Here is a 24,948-nt window from a genome sequence, read left to right on the forward strand (position 1 = left end):
TTTGTTAACTTCCTCCTGCTCGCTCGTCACTACTCATCATTGAGAGGAGCCCGCTGGCATGTTCTACTTTCATCTCGTTATCTTTCATGCAGAGAATCATCATTTGTAATCGGGAGGCAAAGATCAAGGAGCTTTAGAACTCCCCAGACAGATTTAACAGCTAGTAATCCTTAATTGTAATCTAAAAGCAAGGGTTGGGATCTTTCAGTTCTTACGTTCTGGGCTGCAAATGACTGAACAGTTTCTCCAGTTTACCACATGATTCTATTTTCTCATTAAACTAATAATGAATGTGATACATGAAAAAACAATTGCGTTAATGTATTATTATAGGTTTTCCCTCTTGTCAGAGCTGTGCATTGTGCAGCTGTGCAGTTTCTCACAATTTGATAACATCGACCTGTCGCCGGGGCTACGGGTTTCAAGAATGCCGCCCACTCTGTGGTACCTCTGCCAATGAGTCATTATTCATGTGTGAAACTCGACATTCAGTAAGGATTGGATTTTTTTCTGCCAAATTGGTGGCCCGTTCCCTGAGAGTGCTGGCTCCAGCAGATCTACTGGGCTGATGTTGGTGGCAGATTGCATTAGGCAAGGCAGCCCTTGAAATTTAACCCTGTAACCCCCACCCTCTTGATGCTGTAGCAATGCTGGATACTGGGAATGCAGGGGATTCCAGTGCCGGATACCAGGAATGCATGGGGTTCCAGTGCAGGATACCGGGAACGCATGGGGATTCCAGTGCCGGATACTGGGAACGCATGGGGTTCCAGTGCCAGATACCGAGAACGCATGGGATTCCAGTGTCAGATACCGGGAATGCATGCGGTTCCAGACACCCAGCAGTGTTAAAGCAATAATGATGGGAAATCCATGAGTTATCATTTTTTTGTTTTGCACCTCTAAGCTGAATATGCCCATCCAAATATGGGTGCATGTTTTCGGTATCCGTCACCTTCTCGAGTGGGAAGTCCTGGGAATGGTGGTGACAACAGGAAGCTGGTAGAAAGACTTCTCCCATAGCTGCCTGAAATTGGAGTTGGAGTGTGGAATATCCAGCCCCGGGTATCAGCAGGCTATTCGAGCCTGAACCTGTCCTCGCCGGATATTCCACACATGCGCACTCCCACCAAGGACTCACTTGACAGCAATCAGGAGTGGAAGTTCTGCCAATTTCGGTTTCTAACCCAGAGGTACTGAGGCCAATTGCAGCAAATGCTGCCCTGGCAGAGATGAACCAACTCAGTGTAGACCAGGGTATACGCCTACTCCCTGGATAAACTTGCTCATGCATGGGGCACCGGGGGTGGGGGGGGGGGGGGGGTGGGTGGGGGGCAGCCCTTTTTATTCCTGTTTATTTCTCAGCTTTAAGCATGTGTTGACTATGGTGAAAACACAAGTGCATTACAACCTGAAACAGTTATATTCTACTTCAGAAAGAATAAGACTTCAAATAAGATAAGAGCGTAGCAGTTAAACAGGTAAACAATCTTTTACCTTCATAGGCAGCCTTGAATCCTTGAGCGCTGACAGCAAAGTCTGTGGTAAACCAGAGCGTCAGGATTGAGCCTGTGCTGACAATCGGTGATGGAAGTTGAAAGCCAGTCACCCTGAGGAAACACGCAACATGAAGAGAGTAAATGAGGTATCATATCAAAATCATTTAGCACTTGTGATCAAAAGTCAAAACGATTATTTTTTCAGGTTACTTTTTCCCAACATACCAAAGACTAGCTAATGCAGATACGTAGGATTTAAATCCCACAGGCCCCGCCTTCCCAAAAGCCAGTATGTCACAGTTAAACAACTGCAAAGTAGAATATGTGAACATTGGAGATTTAGCAATTGGATTTATGAACAAACAGACTTGCATTTATATAGCGGCCTTCACGACATCCTTGAGTGCCTTACAGCCAATCAAATACTTTTGAAGTGTAGTCACTGTTGTAATGTTGGGAAACAGGTCGACAATTTGCACTCAGCAAGGTCCCACAAACAGAAATTAGATCAATGACCAGATCATCTGTTTTTTTTTCAACTGGTGTTGGTTGAGGGACAAATATTGTCCAGGATACCGAGAGGATTTTCAAAAGCTGTCATGGAATCTTTTACGTCTACCCGAGTGGGCAAACAAGCCACGGTTTAACATCTCATCATTAAGTAACACGTCAATACGTTTACAGCTGATTAAGTCAATTGACTGAATTGTCACTCCCAACGATAAAGACCCAATTTGAAATCTGCCAATTTGAATTCGAGAGTGCCTAGTTTACTTCATCCAATCAATACTGGTCTGACACATTCCTTTATTTGATCAACTATTTAGAGGACTGGTTATGAGATCAAACAGTAATTCCCATACTCCAAGATCCAGTAAAGATTCAGGTGTTGCTTGGTGTTACCGTGGTAGGACCCCTGCCTCTGAGTCAAAAGTTGTGAATTTAAGTCCTACTCCAGAGATTTGATCAACAAATCCAGGCTGACACTCCAGTGCAATACTGAGGGGAGTGCTGCCCTTCAAAGGTGCCATCTTTCAGATGAGACGTTAAACAGAGGCTCTGTCTGCCCTCTCAGATGGACATAAAACCTTCCATGGTATTATTTCGAAGAAGAGCAGGGCATTGTCCCTGGTGTCCTGGCCAATATTTATCTCTCAATCAACATCACTAAAACTGATTGTCTGCACATTATCACACTGCTGTTTGTGGGAGCTTGTTGTGTGCAAATTGGCAGCCATGTTTCAACATTCTTCATTGGCTGTAAAGTGCTCTGGGATGTTCGGTGGACGTGAAAGGGGCTATAGAAATGCACGTCTTTCTATCTTCTTTCTTTTTTACAGTCCATAATGTCGGGTTTGGCCCAATCCATTAATTTCTGGTCAACACCATGGAATCTGACTATTTAATGCAATAAATCCATCGTCATGTATTTTGGGAATGGAAGGCTTGAGATAAGCACTTCAAAATACAGAGCAACCAATTTAAGATTTAAAAAATAAGTTTCTATTTACTTATAAAATAAATATGAAGTATTATGTTGTTCAGTATGCAAGGATTAAAGATTGACTATTGTGTGCATACTGCAGATCTGCACCTGACCTAACCTTGGCAGATGTATAGGTCTTTTTAATTCAGAAGCAAGCTGTAAGTGTGCAAAGCAAATATTGCCAAGGAATGGTGCTCCACCAAGCTGAGAGAGATAAACAGTGACCATTGCTCAGTGGCAGGTCTGTGCTATGGAGCAGTCGGTTAATACTATAACTACACACTGTCAAGTTCACAATTTAATTCATTGGCAATTTTTCATCTCAACAATTAAACCTTTTGGCTTGAACCAGTTCACATTTTAGTGTTCCTTCTGAATTATCAAGGACTTGCAGCACATAAAAATAATGTACCAAATCAATAATAAAAATTAATGCAGCGTTTAGTTTCATGGAACTAAACTAATAACTCCACAATACAGTAATGCTTTGAAATGCTTATCCTTAAACTGCAGAGAAACCACGTTGTAAAGGACACCATAGCTGTTCAGTTGAGGTCAGGCCTGCTGCCTGTGTCAGCCAATCAAGTCATTTCCATCTGCTTCAGGACTGCAAAGCAGAAGGTGACTCGTATTTTCAATCAATGTCTTCCTCCGGAGTGAATCTTCTTTCCTGCTGTTGCCCAGCAGAAAATTGCACTTTCCCAACCATTTCTCAGTTGGAATGTCTGTTCAATCTCACTCATCGTGAGAGAATTCCATAACCTCCTATGCCGATAAAAGCAGTGCACAGTGAACCAGAAATGGTCTGACTGTGCTTGAATGACAGGAATCTTCGGCTATTTTATCCGTCAAGTACTACAAAGTACCAGGGAATGCACGACTTGCACATCAAGTTCTTAATAGAGATTCTAATGAGTATTTACTTCAATTTTACTGGATATATTTATATTTTAAAAGGGATTTTAAGTTTCGCTGATGAATTTGACGGAGCAGGAAAAAGCAACGAAGAGAGAAAAATCCCACTTTAACCTCTTTAATTTTTGTGGAGAACCCTTCTCTAGAATACTTCAGGATAACAGCACATAAAAAGCAAGAGTTTTTTTTCTCGGCTGTTACAAAGCCTTCTTGTTAATTAAACACTGTTTATTTTTATCGTTACTTCATGGGGTGTCAAAGGATAAACGTCCAGAAGCTCTATTAGAAAGTGTGAATTATGAATGCTTTGTCCTGTCCATACTGTGATTTGTTATTTGTTCTCGAGCACAATTTGTTCTTATAATGACAAGGTTTAACTTTTGAGGCAGGGCGTGGGTGGGGAGGATCTTTGCTTTTTAGGGAGAGTAAAAACATCTGAAAGTAATAAAAATGATTGTAACAAAAACAAAGTGTTTTTGTCTGTGAGATATCATATTATTGGCTTGTTTTCTCTTCCTGCAATTGCATACATGGGGTCAAAAACAGGCTTACTGACCAAAAATGGCTTGGCAAGTTTTGATTCACTGGGGGTAATTTTGACTTTGAGGGATAACGTAAATCGGGTGATATCGGATCATTATACACCTCTCCTGATTTCGGGAGACACGTATAATGGATGACTGATCCGATATTGCCTATTTTACGCTATCCCTCAAAGTCCAAATGACCCCCATCATATCTCTAATGGGTATATGAGGGAAGGGCCATGCAATTCAATTCAAATACAAGTGTCCTGTAGCCTTTGTTTGCATTTACCTGTACATTTATATTGGCAGCGCTTTGCGTTTAGGAGATACATATTTCAATTTACTTTGCGGCAGGCAAATTTTATAAGTATGCCTCAGGTTTTTCCAATTGAGTCGTGTTCTGAAGCCATCAGAGAGATATATATATAGAGGGGGCAAAGAAATTCTGTGGAAGGTCAGCAGTGAACTGTTACAGAAGGTTAAATCAGGGAATTTGAGCAAAGTCCAGTTCACATTAAAAATTAATGCAGTATACAAAATCGTTGTTATTTTCTATCTTCCAAGGAGAGATAGCTAATTCTGCAACTAATGTAAATCTATAATTCATCATTGTTATTATTCACTTATCCATTTGCTATTTAATATATCTCTTTGACAGTTTATAATTGAAGCTTTGGTCGAGTGGGTGTTTTTTCTTCCACCTTCAAAGGTCAAAGAAGGTCATGTTTAGTACACAGTGATATAGCCAGTAAATTGAAATTCTGTAATAAGGGCCAAGACACACTTTGGTTCATTGAGAGTGATGGGCTCACCTCCAGGAGGGACCTGACTGACAAATTCAGAGAAAAAGATCTGGAATAAAACTCAAAAATGTAACAATCATGTCACATGGAACCAACACTAGCATTCTAACACATACTGGGAGTGAAATTCCATTGTACCCCTTTGGGGGTGGTAACATCTGGGAGGAAGAACATTTTTGTCCCAGGCGCACAAGTCCTGCTCCGCTCGAAAAATTCGGATTACCACCCCCGAAAGGAGGTGGAGCACAAAATAACGTGCTCCACTTCCTTTCTGGGGCGGTAGTGCGGCGGAGGGGTTGGAAGCGGGACGCAGCATTACACACTGGGCCGCATAGCACTGCCACGTAGGAGGGGCTCTTCCCTTCATTAGAGGGAAGGGCCCAAGCTGCAAACTCTGCAGAGTGCCGAGCCTGACCAATCAAGGCGCGAAGAAAAATGCCGCCACTTCCCCTTTAAGAGCGCCCCGCGAGCGGCCTGCAACCCGATTCACGTCTCCTGAAGCTGTCACTGGCCTTGCCTGGCGCAACTTCAGGGGAAGATCCCCAATTTTTGTTCCGGGGTGATAACGGGATACTACTGTTAGCGCCGCCCGGGGAGGTGCAAACGACACAAATTTCGAGGCCACAGTGTGTCACATACAGGAAATTACTTTGAAGTGTAGTTGCATAGTCGACGTATTTACTGAGACGTACAAAAGCATAGGCCTTACGCTAAACATCCGTAAGACAAAGGTCCTCCACCAGCCTGTCCTCACCGCACAGCACTGCCCCCCGAGTCACCAGTCACAGTGCGGCCCTGGACACCGTGGATCACTTCCCATATCTCAGGAGCCTCCTATCAACAAGAGCAGGCATCGACGACGAGATCCACCACCGCCTCCAGTGCGCCAGTGCAGCCTTCGGCCGCCTGAGGAAAAGAGTGTTTGAAGACCAGACCTTCAAAACTGCCACCAAGCTCAGGGTCCACAGGGCTGTAGTAATACCTACCCTCCTGTATGGCTCAGAGACATGGACCATGTACAGTAGACACCTCAAGTTGCTGGAGAAATATCACCAACGATGTCTCCACAAGATCCTACAAATCCCCTGAGAGGACAGGCGCACCAAACCACACTCGATCAGCTCCACTAGGCAGGCTACATAGTCCGCATGTCAGACATGAGACTCCCAAAGCAAGTGCTCTACTTGGAGCTCCCTCACGGCAAACGAGCCAAAGGGGGGCAACGGAAACGCTACAAGGACACCCTCAAAGCCTCCTTGATAAAGTGCAACATCCCCACCAATACCTGGGAATCCCTGGCCCAAGACCGCCCTAAGTGGAGGGAGTGCATCCGAGAGGGAGCTGAGCACCTCGAGTCTCAACGCCGAGAGCATGCAGAAATCAAGCACAGGCAGCGGAAAGAGCGTGCGGCAAACCAGTGCCACCCACCCCTTCCCTCAACGACTATCTGTCCCACCTGTGACAGAGTCTATGGCTCTCGTATTGGGCTGCTCAGCCACCAAAGAACTCACTTCAAGAGTGGAAGCAAGTCTTCCTCGATTCTGAGGGACTGCCTATGATGATAGGTATGAATCTGGCAGCTGCTTTGCATGCAACAAGAAGCCAGAAACAGCAGTATGCTGAATGACCAGTTAATCTATTTCTGGTATGTTGACTATGACATGGAGAACTCCCTACTGTTTCTGGAACTTGGAATAGTGCCACAGGACCTTTAACATCCACCTGCAACATTAGAAGTATGTGGGCCCCAAGTTTAATGTCTGACCCGAATTGCAGCATCTCTGACACTGCAGAACTCCCTTGATACGGCACTCATTTTTCAGCCTCTGTTTAAGTTCAGTTGTAACACGATTCATGTAGTAGAAATCAACTGGTTTACAGCATACAAAGTTATATCACTGTGCAGGAATTGGCCCATAATTTTCATATGCACTCTGGAGCGGTAGGACACACATGAGCACATGTAAATGGTAAATTCTGGATCTGAACCCTAATGTTGGAGGAGGTACAGAGTGGGAATTAAGCATTTGCCCATCAGAATGGAAATAAATTTGGAGGAGGAATCGGTTTCTTTGCACCTCCCAGGAATGTTGGCAGAGACCTGCTCACCTCTCTTGTCTGGGAATTGGTTTCATGGGAAACTTAAAACAAAGGGAGAATTTTGATTTCATTTTCGACTCACAAAAAAATATTTACTAGTTTCTTAAGGAAATTAGCACATTTATTGATACAGGTATACAAACTTAAATTATAGTAGGATGATGGAGCTCAGATATTCTGTGAATTTAATACAGCCTGTGTTCACACCAAGTAAGATTAGCACACCAGCATCAGGATGTTAAATTATTTTGAAATTAATTTGGTGATTGCTAATATTTATGCAATGTCATGTATGCCAACATACAATCATTAATGAATTTTACAAAGAGGATTACTGCATAACAAATACAATATTATGCTATACAAATCCCATTTAATAGGTCTTGCGTCAATATTTGTAGTAACTTGACTATTAATATGTTTTACATGTTGTCATTAATGAACATTATCCCCCTGTGGCACCAAAGCTTGTTGCTTAATTTGTTTTTAACAAGAGAAATGTTTTTTTAGCTTGAGCCAACAGTCAGAACAGGATTTAAGTACCAACTTAGTGACCTGTTGTCAATGCACTCTTACTGAACACCTGCACATGAGGCCGGGGTGAATGGTGCCATTTTTAAATGGGTCATCTTGGCATGGGGGATGAGTGCAGCTGTGGAGCGAGTAATTAAAGGTTCTCCCCACAACATCCAAGCATGCATCCTAGAATATTGACCAAGCAGCAGAATTAGTGGCATCCATGGAGATACCCGCCTGCTGGACAATTCCTACACAGCCTCATTAAAAAGAATAGTGTGAATGGAAGAAATCTATTTGAAGAACACAGGAACATATGAAGAAAGCTCTTTTTAATAGCAACAAAATAAACATGATGTGGTATGGTGCTGAGGATTCACGCAATGAGATACTTTGTATGAGATGTTTCATCAAAGTTCGTCACAAGGTTCTGTTGCCCAGCACAAACAGTTGAGAATGATGGTGGATATTCAGGCACTGATGGGAGATGGGGGGCTCCAACAACATACCCATCCACAACTACGGCACTTGAATGGTAGAAACAAGGGTGGGGGTGTTTCAAATCTTCTTCAGCCAAAAGTGCCAAATGGACACTTAAAATCTGTTTTTTCTTCCATATCCCCAAGATTATAGATACTATCGTCTGACTATGTGTTCCCTCCACTTGACATTAAGAAGCATCTGAGTGCACTGGACACAGCAAAGGATATGTGTCCTGATGAGAGCTGGCTATAGTACTGAAGAGCTAAGCATCTGAATTCGCCAGCCTCCCCAGCAAAGGTATTCTACTGCAGCTATGCCACTGGCATCTACGCGACAATGTGCCCAGGTGCATCTTATCCACAGAAAGGATGAATCTAACCCAAGCAATTACCACTGCATTTGCCTCCTCCCAATCATCAGCAACATGATGGCGAAGTAATCAATGGTGCCATTAAAAGATGCCTACTCACCAATTATCTGCTTGCTGGTGCTCAGGTTGGGTACTGTGCAACCACTCAGCTACAGACTTCGTTACAGCTTTGATCCAGATAGGGATACAGTAGCTGAATGGCAGAAGAAAGACAAGAAGAGCTGTCGTCGCCATCAAGACAGCATTCGACTGAGAATGGCAATTCTAGAATTGCTAGAATTCTTTGAGGATGTAATGAATAAGGTGGATAGAAACATATAAACTAGGTGCAGGAGCAGGCCATTCGGCCCTTCAACAGGATCATGGCTGATCATGCAACTTCAGTACCCCACTCCTGCCTTCTCTCCATACCCCCGATCCCTTTAACCGTAAGGGCCACGTCTAACTCCCTTTTGAATATAGGCAACGAACTGGACTCAACAACTTTCTGTGGTAGAGAATTCTATTGGTTCACAATTCTCTGAGTGAAAAAGTTTCTCCTCATCTCGGTCGTAAATGGCTTACCTCTTATCCTTAGACTGTGACCCCTGCTTCTGAGCTTCCCCAACATCGGGAACATTCTTCCTGCATCTAACCTGTCCAATTCCGGCAGAATTTTATATGTTTCTATGAGATCCCCTCTCATTCTTCTAAATTCCAGTGAATATAAGCCTAGTCGATCCAGTCTTTCTTCATATGTCAGTCTGGGAATCAGTCTGGTGAACCTTCGCTGCACTCCCTCAATAGCAAAAATGTCCTTCCTCAGATTACGAGACCAAAACTGCACACAATACTCAAGATGTGGTCTCACCAAGGCGCTGTGCAACTGCAGCAAGACACCCCTGCTTCTTTACTCAAATCCTCTCGCTATGAAGGCCAACATGCCATTTGCTTTCTTAACTGCCTGCTGTACCTGCATGCCTACTTTCAATGACTGATGTACCATGACACCCAGGTCTCATTGCACCTCCCCTTTTACTAATCTGTCACCATTCAGATAATAATCTGCCTTCCTGTTTTTGCCAACAAAGTGGATAACCTCACACTTATCCACATTATATTGCATCTACCATGCATTTGCCTACTCACCAAGTCACTCTGCAGCCTCTTAGCATTCTCTTCACAGCTCACACTATCACCTAGCTTAACATCATTTGCAAATTTGGAGATATTACATTCAATTCCTTCGTCTAAATCATTAATATATATTGTAAATAGCTGGGGTCCCAGCACTGAACCATACAGTGCCCCACTAGTCACTGCCTGCCAGGGGAACCAGTGGATGTAGTGTAATTGGACTTCCAGAAGGCATTTGACAAGGTGCTACATAAAAGGTTACTGCACAAGATAAAAGATCACGGGGTTGGAGGTAATATATTAGCATGGATAGAGGATTGGCTAGCAAACAGAAAACAGAGAGAAGGGATAAATGGTTCATTCTCAGGTTGGCAATCAGTAACCAGTTGGGTGCCGCAGGAATCAGTACTGGGACCCCAACTATTTACAATCTATATTAACGACTTGGAGGAAGGGACTGAGTGTAGTGTCGCCAAGTTTGCCGACGATACAAAGATGGGAGGAAAAGCAATGTGTGAGCAGGACACACAAAATCTGCAAAAGGACATAGACAGGATAAGTGAGTGGGAAAAAATGTGGCAGATGGCGTTTAATGTTGGAAAGTGTGAGGTCATTCACTTTGGCAGAAAAAAATCAAAGAGCAAGTTATTATTTAAATGGAGAAAGACTGCAAAGTGCTGCAGTACAGTGGGACCTGGGGTACTTGCGCATGAAATACAAAAGGTTAGTATGCAGGTACAGCAAGTGATCAGGAAGGCCAATGGAATCTTGACCTTTATTGCAAAGGGGATGGAGTATAAAAGCAGGGACGTTTTGCTACAGTTGTACAGGGTATTGATGAGGTCACACCTGGAATACTGCATGCAGTTTTGGTTTCCATATTTACGAAAGGATATACTTGCTTTGGAGGCAGTTCAGAGAAGATTCACTAGGTTGATTCCGGGGATGAGGGGGTTGACTTATGAGGAAATGTTGAGTAGGTTGGGCCTTTACTCATTGGAATTCAGAAGAATGAGAGGTGATCTTATCGAAATGTATAAGATTATGAGGGGGCTTGACAAGGTGGATGCAGAGAGGATGTTTCCGCTGATGGTGGAAAATAGAACTTGGGGGCATAATCTTAGAATAAGGGGCCGCCCATTTAAAACTGAGATGAGGAGAAATTTCTTCTCTCAGAGGGTTGTGGATCCGTGGAATTCGCTGCCTCAGAGAGCTGTGGAAGCTGGGACATTGAATACATTTAAGTAATAGACAGTTTCTTGAACGATAAGGGAATAAGGGGTTATGGAGAGCGGGCAGGGAAATGGACCTGAGTACATGATCAGATCAGCCATGATCATATTAAAATGGCGAAGCAGGCTCGAGGGGCCATATGACCTTCTCCTGCTCCTATTTTTTATGTTCTTATGTTCTAAGGAGCCCAAGAAAAGTTGAGATTAATGAGAAAATCCTCCAGTGACTGGAATTATATCTGGCACAGAAGAATATTATCATGGTTGTCAGAGGCTGATAATCACAGACCCAAGTCAGCCTTCCTGGACTTCCTCAGCATAGCATGCTTCATCCAACCATCTTCAGCTGCATCAATGCCCTTCCCTCTGTCACATGATCAGGAGTGGGGCTGTTCACTGATGATTGTACAATGGTCACCTCCATTTACAACCCATCCGATGATGAAACAGCCCATGGTAGACAGAAGGGCCTGACTTAGACTGACTAATGGACATTCATGTCACATAACTGCCAAGTCATGGTTGTCTCCAACAAAAAAAGGTCTAAGCACCTCCATCTAAACTTCAAAAGGCACAACTGTTGCCAAGTCTCCCACCATCAACAACCCAGGGGAAGGGATGGGGGAGGCGGAGGTATGTTCACTGACCAAAAGCTTAACTGGAGCAGGCATATTAAGAAGATGGCTGCAAGAGCAAGGAAGAGATTGGGTACTCTGCCACAATTGGCTCGCCTCTTGACCCCACAATGCTTCTGCATCATCTATAAGGCTCGAGTCAGGAACGTGATGGAATACTCACCACTCATCTGGGTGGGTGCAGCCTTGGCTTACTTCATCACCTCCCAGCCCTGCAATCCCTGCCACCATGAAGGACAAGAGCAACAATGTCACGGCAACACCAACCCCTCTCATTCACTCACCATCCTGGCTTTGGTGTATACTGCTGTTCCGTCATTATTGCTGGGTTAAATTCATGGAGCACCATCACCACAGGGACTGACAGAACTGACATCACCACTGTATTATAGTTCCATCTAGTGGACTACTGCTCCATCCAGTGGATTACTGTGGTAATGCAGCCATTGCTGTTTACAACAATAAAAAGGGAACAGGTCACTTGACAAGTTCCTGAAGTTAACTGCCATCTTGGAGTCTGTATGTTTGTGAGGTAGTAAAGAATATATCAAAACTACCTTCTCAGAGCAATGGGGGACGGACAATAAATGCAGCCTTGCCAGCATCGTCCACATCCTGAGAACAACTATAGAAAATAAAGGCATCAGACAGAAAGCTACAAGCAACAGCTTTCAAGATAAATATTTCTCTTGGTCCTTTGGAGTCATTGTGGAGATCAGCCAGGGGTGCATGGTTATCTGAACCTGAATCCTGCCAGCATGCCACTGAATGCAGCTGGGAAACTCATTCCTGTGGCAAACAAAACAGTTCAGTAGCTGCTGTTGAAACTAGAGATGCTACTATATCTTCTCTTGCCATGCCAAGCACAGCGAAGATGGGTGTCTTGACCATTGGGACACATGAAGTATTTAAGTCATTCTCATTGCAATCATTCACCTATCTGCAGCATTTTATTTTGTAATTTTAGGTTCCATTCTGAGAGAGAGGATTTAGAAGCATGGAACTATTTGCCGACCTATCTGGCAGTAAAATGTAATCCTTCCAATTAAAGGCCTGTAACCACATCTTAGTTTCTGGCTGAGAGTTGAAGGAAGCTGAGCAATTTTGCCAGTTGTCACCCAGATGAGTGGATCAATTGTTGGATCTTTCATGGTGTTGGTGGTTCATTCCATCTCAGGGAAGGGGAGAAGCTGCCTACCTCATCATGCTGCCCAGCTTATTTTGACCAATTACAAAGCAGCATTGCAGGAGGTTGAGAGAAAACCTATGGCCCACTATGTGCCACTCTGTCACCTGAAGAAAGGTATTAAACAGTGGCTGACAGTGATGGAGACAACTAACTGTGGAAATTTAAACAAATAAAGGTACAACACAATAAGCTTAACATCTTTGTGCATGTTGTGGATTATACAGGCCATGCAATCCCTTTTCTAGTTTTGTAAAAATTATCCCTTGTTTGACAAATGAAAACATGTTTCATAATAAAATTGTTTGTAACTATGTTACTTGACGTGCACTGCTGATCATTTTCACAATTGTACCAATCAACAATAAGCAACTAACTAACCTAAAACTGTTCTTTGGAGGAGGTTATTACTCAGGAAACTTTAATGGTGCATTGATAATCCTAGATCACAAATAGAAAGGAACAAAATGCACAATAAGATCTGGAGTAATTACACAAAAGAGCGAGGAAATGGCAGATGGATTTTAATGTGGATATGAATGTGAGGCGACAGATATTGAAATAGAAATGGCAAGCATGTACACAATGGTGGGACCCTATTTTAAAAGTGCCTGGTAAATGGGCGGATTGGATGTGGTGTATATCTGTAAAGCATGCACTCCCATGTTTCATCACCAGGGAGCGCGTCCCTTGAAGTCCCAAGGGATCCCAGCATCCCTTGGGAGCACTGTATATAAGCCGGCCTGTTACTCACTCTGGAGTGTTTTAATAAAGACTGGGGTCACTGTTACTTTCACCTCCCTGTGTGCAGTCTCATCTGTGTTAGGAACAAAACAACTGGTGACGAGTACATGAATCAAATGCAAAGATGCAGCAAACTGTGGGCATCCTGGAGAAGTTCTCAGAGGATGAGGACTGGGATGCCGATGTCGAACGGTTAGACCAGTACTTTGTAGCCAACGAGCTGGACGGAGAAGGAAGCGCTGCAAAAAGGAGAGCGGTCCTCCTCACGGTCTGCGGGGCACCGACCTACAGCCTCATGAAGAATCTTCTGGCTCTGGTGAAACCCAAAGATAAGTCACATGAGAAGCTGTGTACACTGGTTCGGGAGCATCTTAACCCGAGGGAGAGCGTGCTGATGGCGAGGTATCGGTTCTATACGTACCAGCGATCTGACTTGCAAGATAAAGTGAGTTTGATGGCTACCTGGAGCAAATGCTCAGAGACTTTTTTGGTCTCGTGGCATTGGCCATGATACCATGCTATGAAAACTTTTGACTGTAGAGACACCGACCCTCAGTAAGACCACTGCGATAGCACAGGCGTTTATGTCCATCGGTGATAACACCAAACAAATCTCTCAGCACACAAGTGCTAGCAATGTTCATAAATTAACTGGAACTGTGTTTACGAACAGAAATGTACACAGCAGAAACCACGAGTCTGCAACTGCCAGCAGGCCTCAGGTGACCCAGATGACTCAGAGTCCACAACAAAGGATGAATGCAAGGCAATTCACACCTTGTTGGTGTTGTGGAAGCTTCCATTCAGCCTATTCATGCCGCTTCAAAGGGTATGTTTGCAAGAGCTGTGGAACAATGGGGCACCTCCAACGAGCTTGCAGACAAGCTGCAAGCTCTGTAATACCTGCTAACCACCACATGGCAGAGGAAAATCGGTCCATGGTGGACCAAAGCAATTTCGAGCCTCAGAGACAGGAGGCAGATGCTGAAGTACACGGGGTGCACACATTTTCGATGAAATGTCCACCTATAATGCTAAACGTCAAATTGAATGGCTTACCCGTAGCCATGGAACTGGACACTGGCGCTAGCCAATCCATCATGAGTAAAAAGATATTTGAGACTGTGGTACAACAAGGCACTCAGACCAGCCCTGAGCCCCATCCACACGAAACTGAGAACATACACCAAAGAGCTTATCACTGTCCTGGGCAGCGCCATGGTCAAGGTCACCTATGAGGGCACGTTGCACGAACTGCCACTCTGGATTGTCCCGGGCGATGGCCTCACACTACTTGGAAGGAGCTGGTTGGGCAAAATCCGTTGGAACTGGGATGACATTCGAGCGCTATCATATGTTGATGAGGCCTCATGTAACAGGTTCTCAACAAATTTCCTTCCCTTTTTGAGCCAGGCATTGGAAACTTTTCCGGGGTGAAGCTGCGGATCCACTTGGTCCCAGAGGCACAAACCATTCACCACAAGGCGCGAGCGGTACCTCACATGATGAGGGAGAGAGTGAAAATTGAGCTAGACAGGCTGCAACGCGAGGGCATCATCTCCCCAGTGGAATTCAGTGAGTGGGCCAGCCTGATTGTTCCAGCACTCAAAAGTGATGGCACGGTCAGGATTTACAGCGATTATAAAATAACTATTAATCGTTTCTCGCTACAGGACCAATACCCGCTACATAAGACAGACGACCTATTTGCAACGCTGACAGGAGGCAAGACGTTCACCAAGCTCGACCTGACTTCGGCTTACATGACGCAGGAGCTGGAGGAGTCTTCGAAGGGCCTCACCTGCATCAACACGCACAAGGGACTGTTCATCTACAACAGATGCCCATTTGGAATTCAGTCGGCTGCAGCGATCTTCCAGAGAAACATGGAGAGCCTATTCAAGTCGGTACCACGCATGGTGGTTTTTCAGGACGACATATTGGTCACGGGTTGGGACACCGTCGAGCACCTACAAATTCTGGAGGAGGTCCTCCAGCAACTGGATCATGTAGGGCTGCGGTTGAAGAGGTCGAAATGCGTCTTCATGGCAACAGAAGTGGAGTTTTTAGGGAGAAAGATCGCAGCGGATGGCATTCGGCCCACAGACACCAAGACAGAGGCTATCAGGAATGCGCCCAGGCCACAGAACGTCATAGAGCTGCGGTCGTTCCTGGGACTCCTCAACTATTTTGGTAACTTCCGACCGGGGTTAAGCACCCTCTTAGAGCCTCTACATGTGTTATTGCGTAAAGGTGAGAATTGGGTATGGGGAAAAAAACAAGTAATTGCTTTTGAGAAGGCTAGAAACATTTTATGCTCCAACAAGCTGCTTGTATTGTATAACCCATGTAAAAGACTCATGCTAGCATGTGATGCGTCGTCGTACGGAGTCGGGTGTGTATTACAACAAGCTAACGTTACGGGGAAGTTTCAACCTGTCGCCTATGCTTCCAGGAGCTTGTCTAAGGCCGAGAGGGCCTACAGCATGATTGAGAAAGAGGCATTAGCGTATGTGTTCGGGGTAAAGAAAATGCATCAGTACCTGTTTGGACTCAAATTTGAGCTGGAAACCGATCACAAGCCCCTCATATCCCTGTTCGCTGAAAACAAGGGGATAAATACTAATGCCTCAGCCCACATACAAAGGTGGGCACTCGCGCTATCAGCATATAACTATACCATCCGCCACAGGCCAGGCACCGAGAACTGTGCGGATGCTCTCAGTCGGCTACCATTGCCCACCATGGGGGTGGAAATGGCACAGCCTGCAAACTTATTGATGGTGGCGCAGCCCGCAGACTTGTTGATGGTCATGGAAGCGTTTGTAAATGATAAATCACCTCTCACAGCCCGCCAGATTAGGACTTGGACCAGCCAAGATCCTCTGCTGTCACTAGTAAAAAACTGTATACTGCACGGGAGCTGGGCCAGTATCCCCGTTGAAATGCAAGAGCTAATCAAGCCGTTCCAGCGGCGAAAGGACGAGCTGTCCATTCAGGCAGACTGCCTGGTGTGGGGTAACCGCGTATTGCTACCCAAAAAGGGCAGGGAGATGTTCATCTCGGATCTCCACAGCACACACCCGGGTATGGTAATGATGAAGGTGATAGCCAGATCCCACGTGCGGTGGCCCGATATCGACTCTGACTTAAAGTCCTGTGTACGGCAATGCAGCGTGTGTGCTCAGTTGAGCAATGCGCCCAGAGAGACACCACTAAGTTTGTTGGCCTGGCCCTCCAGACCATGGTCGAGGATCCATGCCGATTATGCGGGCCCGTTTCTCGGTAAAATGTTCCTATCGATGGTGGATGCTTTTTCAAAATGGATTGAATGTGAAATAATGTCGGGAAGCACCGCCACCGCCACCATTGAAAGCCTGAGGGCCATGTTTGCCATCCACGGCCTGCCTGACTTACTGGTCAGTGACAACGGGCCATGTTTCACCAATGCCGAACTTAAAGAATTCATGACCCGCAATGGGATCAAACATGTCATCTCGGCCCCATTTAAACCAGCCTCCAATGGGCAGGCAGAGCGGGCAGTACAAACAATCAATCAGAGCCTTAAACGAATCACAGAAGGCTCACTCCAAACCCGCCAGTCCCGAGTACTGCTCAGCTACTGCACGAGACCCCACTCGCTCACAGGGGTGCCCCCGACTGAGCTACTCATGAAAAGGACACTTAAAACCAGACTCTCGCTGGTTCACCCCAACCTGCATAATCAGGTAGAGAGCAGGCAGCAGCAACAAAATGTAAACGATGGTTGCGCCACTGTGTCACAGGAAATTGATCCGAATGACCCTGTGTATGTGCTAAACTATGGACATGGTCCCAAGTGGATCGCGGGCACGGTGATAGCTAAAGAATGGAGTTAGATGTTTATAGTCAAACTAGACAATGGACAAATTTGCAGAAAGCACCTGGACCAAACGAGGCTGCGGTTCACAGAATGCCCTGAACAACCCACAGCAGAAATCCACCTTTTTCGAGCCCACAACACACACACAAGGGATCACCGATACCACGCCGGACCAGGAAATCGAACCCATCACGCCCAACAGCCCAGCGAGGCCAGGCTCAACCAGCAGCTCTGCAGGGCCAACAACAAGCCAGCCCAGCGAGGGCACAGCCAACACACCAGAACAGACATTTGTACCGAGGCGGTCCACCAGGGAAAGAAAGGCTCCTGCCTGCCTCACCTTGTAAATAGTTTTCACTTTGACTTGGGGCGGGGGGGGAGTGATGTTGTGTATCTGTAAAGCATGCACTCCCATGTTCCGCCACCAGGGAGCGCATCCCCTGAAGTCCCAAGGGATCCCAGCAACCCTTGTGAGCACTGTATATAAGTCGGTCCCCTAAGGCCTGTTCCTCACTATGGAGTGTCTTAATAAAGACTGAGGTCACTGTTACTTTAACCTCTCTGTGTGCAGTCTCATCTGTGTTAGGAACACAACAGGATGGAGTCCAGTTTCAAGGGAATACATCAGCTAATGCCTCTCCTTACAATTCAAACACCACCAATATTTTCTTCAACCAGTGCCTCCCTTTAACATTAGCAAAGGTGGAAACGGATGGGCCTGAATACAATTGTCGACCATTCACAAAGTTTCCAGTCAATGTGACTCTTCGGAACAAAGCTAATCAAAAATTGGACTGTATTCAAAGGGCATTTGAACGCAAATTAGAACAAATTATTATAACCTTGCACAGATCATTGGCGAAGCTTTATTGGTAATAAAGTGAGCAATTTGAGCACCATAGATTTAAAAGCACATTGCTGCATTAGAGAGATTTCTGAACAGTGCGATAAAAATGTTTCCAGGAATGAGTGCTCCCAGTAATGAAGGGAGCTGAACTTGTTTTCATTGGAGAAGAGATCAACAGCAAGTATGATCCAGGTCTTTAAAATATTGGGAGCCAAAAGCAACATAGATGTAAGATACAAAAGCAAAATATTGCGGATGTTGGATGGATAGAAGATGGATTTTTGACTGATACCAAAGGCTCAATTTCCCCCAATGCCGCTTTTTGGAGTGTTGCCAGAGTTACGCCTGTTTTTTTGGCCCCGACTACTCCAAAAAAATAAGTAGCAAGTTTCCCCGTTCTATCATTTGAAATTCGAGCTATGCAGCCTGTCCTGTAGCTTCGGGATGGTGGAGCCTAATGACTCTGCCGAATAAACGATGCCCCTCCTTCTGCGCATGCGTGGGAAAAAAAGGACGTTTTTGACGTGATTATTGTGGGCGCACATGCCCAGTACAGCTTCCGGTCTCATTCAGCCATTTTTAAAAAGCCAGTTGTGCGCGAGATGTTTAATTCTCATTGGAAAAATTGGAGCTGCAATACAATATGCAACGTGGCTCAAGGACCAAGAATTTCTTACAGGATGAAGTAGAGGCATTAGTTATTGTAATTGAGGCCAGATGGCACAAGCTGGACACCAGCAGATGTCACATAAAAGTTTCAACAAAAGTAATGAAGAAACGTTGGCACCAACTTGCAGAAGATTACTGTGCAATGGTGACCACCCCGAGGTCTGGAAGCCAGTGCAAAAAGAAATGGCAGGACCTTGGTCAAGTAGTTAGTTGCAAGTAATATTTTCATTTATTCAATGGAATTACAATTGAAAATATATGACCAGCTGTATATATCAAACCCAGCAGAAAACACCCTTTCTAAAACGTTATATTTTCATCTTTGCAGAGGAAGGTGGCAGACAACAAACGAGAAAGAACTCGAACAGGAGGAGGCCCGGCAAATTTGCATCCACTGACACACTTGGAAGACAGGTTCGCTGCTTTGATAGGTCCTGCCTGGAGAAAAGCAACCACCACTGCACAAGCTGGGCCCACACTCGAAGGAGAGAGTAAGTCCTGCAAATTCCACAGTCTAGCTTTGCTAAATGTTGAGTACTGCACGGGCTAGCCATGCTTCGGTTCATGGGGATGTCTCAGTCAGCTACGCTTCGGTTGATGCAATGTGCTATCATTCATCATGGTCCTTCAAATGAGCCTGCTGCCCGCACTGTGTGAGCCTACTCGTGCCACCCACACTGCCCCCTCCTCTGCTGCCAACAAGTTGTCTATTCTGTTAAATTTTGCAGAACTTGAGGCCAACCCTGATGATGCAGAAGAAAATTCAGATGCAGACGAGCCTGAAGAGGAGAACATCTTCCAATTCCACCTTCCAGACCAAGAGCATAGGGGTGAGGGTGAGGGGGAGGTGAAGGAGGAAGCCACCATTGTTGCGCTCACTTTGGAGGATGTGCAGGTGCTGCCCATTGAGGTGCCAGTACCTTTCCTGAGTGATATGAGTGTTGTTGGGACATTCCATGGTTTCCCAAAGTCTGAGACTAGGGATTCCAGAGTGGTACAGCGAGGCATACCCAGGACCCCACCATCCGAGGCTGCGGGACCCACTGTGGTGCAGCGAGGCACAGCCAGGGTCCACCGTCCAAGGCTGCGGATCCCAGTGGGATGTAGTGAGCCACTCCCAGGATGAGGAGGTGAAGGAGAGTTCGACAGCACTCTCCTGAGGTACAGGATCTAACAGATGTGGTTCAGATGATAGCAATGAGTGCGGAGAGCATTGACCTTACACAATCACTCCTGGACACCATCAGTGGGGTGGCTGATGAGGTATCCGGACGGTCGGGAAAAGTAACAACACTTTCACGAGAAATGGGAACACTGTTCAGGAACATGAGGGATGGAATGTCTCAGGCAGCAGGTACAATATTGGTGCACATGAGGGGGGGAATGTCACAGGTAGCTGAGACACTGTCAGTGAACAAGTGTGAGGGAATATTTCAGGTAGTTTAAGCACTGTTGCTCAACATGAGGGAGGGCATGTCACAGGTAGCTGAGACACTGTCGGCGAACATGAGGGAGGGAATGTTGCAGGTAGATAACACACTGTCAGGGCACGAGGGAGGGAATGTCGGAGTTAGCTGCTGCAATAAGGGAACACGCACAGACCCCGCGATCTTTGACAGAATCAACTGCCACTCCCACTCCAATCCCCAGGCGAGCCTTACCAACCAGAGAAATGCTGCGGTACTGCCTGCGGGCAGCAGTGGAGTCAACAAGATCAAGCGCAGTGGGTGGTCTTAGAATAAGGTGGAGGAGAGATGGGTGCAGCCTTTCTTTGCTGCTCCTGCTGTAGTTGTTATTATTGTTGTTACTCTTGTAACTGTTCTCAAATTAAAAGTTTATGTAAGTTATGTAAATTTACAAGTTTAAAAGTTGAAAAGTGATCTGAAAGTTTGCAAGTGATCTTGGAGTCTGCAAGTGATGTTAAAGTTTGTATGTGACCAGAACTGAAAGCTTTAAAGTTTGATACAAGAATATTTTAATTAAAGTTAAGTGCAAACAAATGTTTGTTAAACTTTTGAATAAAATATATTTATAATTGAATCATTTCCATTAATTTTTCCATTATTAACACAACTTTTTGAAGTAAACAAAATAATTTCCGTAATATGTTCCATTAACACAACGCAACATTACGGAACATGTCCAAACAGTAAACATGGTCCGTGTGGAATAGTTGTCGCTGAGCCTTCAGGCAGCAAAGCGTTCACGGATGAGCTGCTGGCACAAGACTCGAGCAATCGTTAAAGGGGCATTACGGCCCGCCCTCCTCCGCCGTCGTGCTCCAGGTTCAGGTAGTTGCATGGCTTCCTCATCCTTCTCCTCCTCGTCATCAACCACTCTCACCTCAGGTGGGTATTCTCCTCTCAACTGCTGCTGCCTCATGATGCCTAAGTTATGCAGCATGCAGCACACAACAGTGAACTCAGGGGAGTATTGCAAGTAGCCTCCGGAATGGTCCAGGTATCAGAAACACTGTTTCAACATGCGAATGGTCCTCTCTATTATGCTGCGCGTCGCAATGTAATTCCGGTCAGCTTCTGTCCAGGTTACACGTTGGGGCGTCATGAGCCAGGTGGCGAGGCCATACCCATTGTCTCTCAGTAGCCAGCTCTGCCCTTTTGGCTGCTGCTGAAACATGGCAGAATATAGTGCTCTCGTGTAGGACGAACGCATCATGGGTGCTCCCCAGGGTATCGTGCATCAACTGACATGATGTGATGCATGTCATCACACATGAGCTGCACATTAACGGAGTGGAAACCTTTTCTGTTCCTGTACATCTCGGAATCCTTCAAAGGTGCTCGCAGGGCGATGTGGGTACAATCAATGCAGCTCTGTACATTTGGGATGCCAGCAATCCTGGAGAAGCCTACAGTCCTGTCACACATTGCCTGGGTGGTCATGGGGAACTTTATCTAGTCATTCCTCTGGGCATATAGTGCAGCAGTCACCTGCCGAATGCAAATATGTGTTGCATGTTGAGAAATGGAACACACATCCCCAGTTGTGGCCTGAAATGATCCAGATGCATAGAATGAAAGTGCAGCTGTAACCTTCACTTCAACTGACAAACCAGTCCTCCTGATGCTTCTAGGTTGCAGGTCTGCTTTTAATAACTCACAGATCTCAGTTACAAATTCTTTGCAGAAACACAGCCTTCTGACACAGTCTGCATCACTCAGGTGCAGGTACGAATGCCTGTCTCGATATACCCGATGTGGGTAAGGCCTTCTGCCCATAGAAACATAGAAAATAGGTGCAGGAGCAGGCCATTCAGCCCTTCTAGCCTGCACCGCCATTCAATAAGTTCATGGCTGAACATGAAACTTCAGTACCCCCTTCCTGCTTTCTCGCCATAACCCTTGATCCCCCGAGTAGTAAGGACTTCATCTAACTCCCTTTTGAATATATTTAGTGAATTGGCCTCAACTACTTTCTGTGGTAGAGAATTCCACAGGTTCACCACTCTCTGGGTGAAGAAGTTTCTCCTCATCTCGGTCCTAAATGGCTTACCCCTTATCCTCAGACTGTGACCCCTGGTTCTGGACTTCCCCAACATTGGGAACATTCTTTCTGCATCTAACCTGTCTAAACCCGTCAGAATTTTAAACGTTTCTATGAGGTCCCCTCTCATTCTTCTGAACTCCAGTGAATACAAGCCCAGTTGATCCAATCTTTCTTGATAGGTCAGTCCCGCCATCCCGGGAATCAGTCTGGTGAACCTTCGCTGCACTCCCTCAATAGCAAGAATGTCCTTCCTCAAGTTAGGAGACCAAAACTGTACACAATACTCCAGGTGTGGCCTCACCAAGGCCCTGTACAACTGTAGCAACACCTCCCTGCCCCTGTATTCAAATCCCCTCGCTATGAAGGCCAACATGCCATTTGCTTTCTTAACCGCCTGCTGTACCTGCATGCCAACCTTCAATGACTGATGTACCATGACACCCAGGTCTCGTTGCACCTTCCCTTTTCCTAATCTGTCACCATTCAGATAATAGTCTGTCTCTCTGTTTTTACCACCAAAGTGGATAACCTCACATTTATCCACATTATACTTCATCCTATGTGCTCTGAGGTTCCTCATGCAATGATGTTGAACCAATTGTCTCCTCCACAGCACCATCGTGCAGAAGGCTTGCACAAGGTATGACATTGTAAGTATTGCGCCCATGATTGAATTCTATCTTTGCAGGATACTCAAAATAGCAGGCTGGACAAAGTTCTTTGTTTTCTCTCTCCCCAAAGTCGACGCCCTAGTATGGACCACACCCAGGCTGAGCATGCCCAATAGGCTTGTTTAGATCAGGAAACCTCTCCCACCCCGGGCTTCATTTGATGCATAGTGGCATAATGTAATGCTTCTCATGCCTTCAGTTCACTTTCCACACCCCGACCCGGGCTTTTCTTCAAGCCAAGTCCTGAGCCCGTATCCGGGCAAGGGACCGATTCTGCCGGCCGACGCTCCGACCCCGGTTTGGAGACATTTGGTGCTGGCGTGGACCTTTTAAAAAAAAATCTAAACAAAGAATTCCATGAAACTTCCATTTTCTGCGTTTTAAGTGTGAAAAATGTAAGTTTGATGTTGCATTTTTATTTGTTCTTGACTCATAAGAACATAAGAATTTGGAACAGGAGTAGGCCATCTAGCCCCTCGAGCCTGTTCCGCCATTCAACAAGATCATGGCTGATTTGGCCGTGGACTCAGTTCCACTTAACCGCCCGCTCCCCGTAACCCTTAATTCCCTTATTGGTTAAAAATCTATCTATCTGTGATTTGAATACATTCAATGAGCTAGCCTCAACTGCTTCCTTGGGCAGAGAATTCCACAGATTCACAACCCTCTGGGAGAAGAAATTCCTTCTCAACTCGGTTTTAAATTGTCTCCCCTGTATTTTGAGGCTGTGCCCCCTAGTTCTAGTCTCCCCGACCAGTGGAAACAACCTCTCTGCCTCTATCTTGTCTATCCCTTTCATTATTTTAAATGTTTCTATAAGATCACCCCTCATCCTTCTGAACTCCAACGAGTAAAGACCCAGTCTACTCAATCTATCATCATAAGGTAACCCCCTCATCTCCGGGATCAGCCGAGTGAATCATCTTTGTACCCTCTCCAAAGCTAGTATATCCTTCCTTAAGTAAGGTGACCAAAACTGCACGCAGTACTCCAGGTGCGGCCTCACCAATACCCTGTACAGTTGCAGCAGGACCTCCCTGCTTTTGTACTCCATCCCTCTCGCAATGAAGGCCAACATTCCATTCGCCTTCCTGATTACCTGCTGCACCTGCAAACTAACTTTTTGGGATTCATGCACAAGGACCCCCAGGTCCCTCTGCACCGCAGCATGTTGTAATTTCTCCCCATTCAAATAATATTTCCTTTTACTGTTTCTTTTTCCAAGGTGGATGACCTTACATTTTCCGACATTGTATTCCATCTGCCAAACCTTAGCCCATTCGCTTAACCTATCTAAATCTCTTTGCAGCCTCTCTGTGTCCTCTACACAATCCGTTTTCCCACTAATCTTTGTGTCATCTGCAAATTTTGTAACACTACACTCTGTCCCCTCTTCCAGGTCATCTATGTATATTGTAAACAGTTGTGGTCTCAGCACCGATCCCTGTGGCACACCACTAACTACCAATTTCCAACCCGAAAAGGACCCATTTATCCCGATTCTCTGCTTTCTGTTAGCCAGCCAATTCTCTATCCATGCTAATACATTTCCTCTGACTCCGCATACCTTTATCTTCTGCAGTAACCTTTTGTGTGGCACCTTATCGAATGCCTTTTGGAAATCTAAATACACCACATCCATCGGTACACCTCTATCCACTATGCTCGTTATATCCTCTATGAATTCCAGTAAATTAGTTAAACATAATTTCCCCTTCATGAATCCATGTTGCGTCTGCTTGATTGCACTATTCCTAGCTAGATGTCCCGCTATTTCTTC

At 45.4% G+C, this 24,948-nt stretch overlaps 1 protein-coding gene across 1 annotated transcript in view; it reads right to left on the bottom strand.

The window, feature by feature from the left end:
• Positions 1 to 24,948, bottom strand: part of LOC139266579 (CUB and sushi domain-containing protein 1-like) — a 3,131,815-nt gene that overhangs the window by 2,449,430 nt on the left and 657,437 nt on the right. The window contains exon 3 of the mRNA XM_070884173.1: positions 1,498 to 1,610. Within this exon, the coding sequence (XP_070740274.1) occupies positions 1,498 to 1,610 (113 nt within the window). The remainder of the gene's footprint in view (positions 1 to 1,497; positions 1,611 to 24,948) is intronic.

Source organism: Pristiophorus japonicus, chromosome 7 (assembly GCF_044704955.1).
Source record: "Pristiophorus japonicus isolate sPriJap1 chromosome 7, sPriJap1.hap1, whole genome shotgun sequence".
In the NCBI taxonomy this organism is placed as follows: Eukaryota; Metazoa; Chordata; class Chondrichthyes; family Pristiophoridae; genus Pristiophorus; species Pristiophorus japonicus.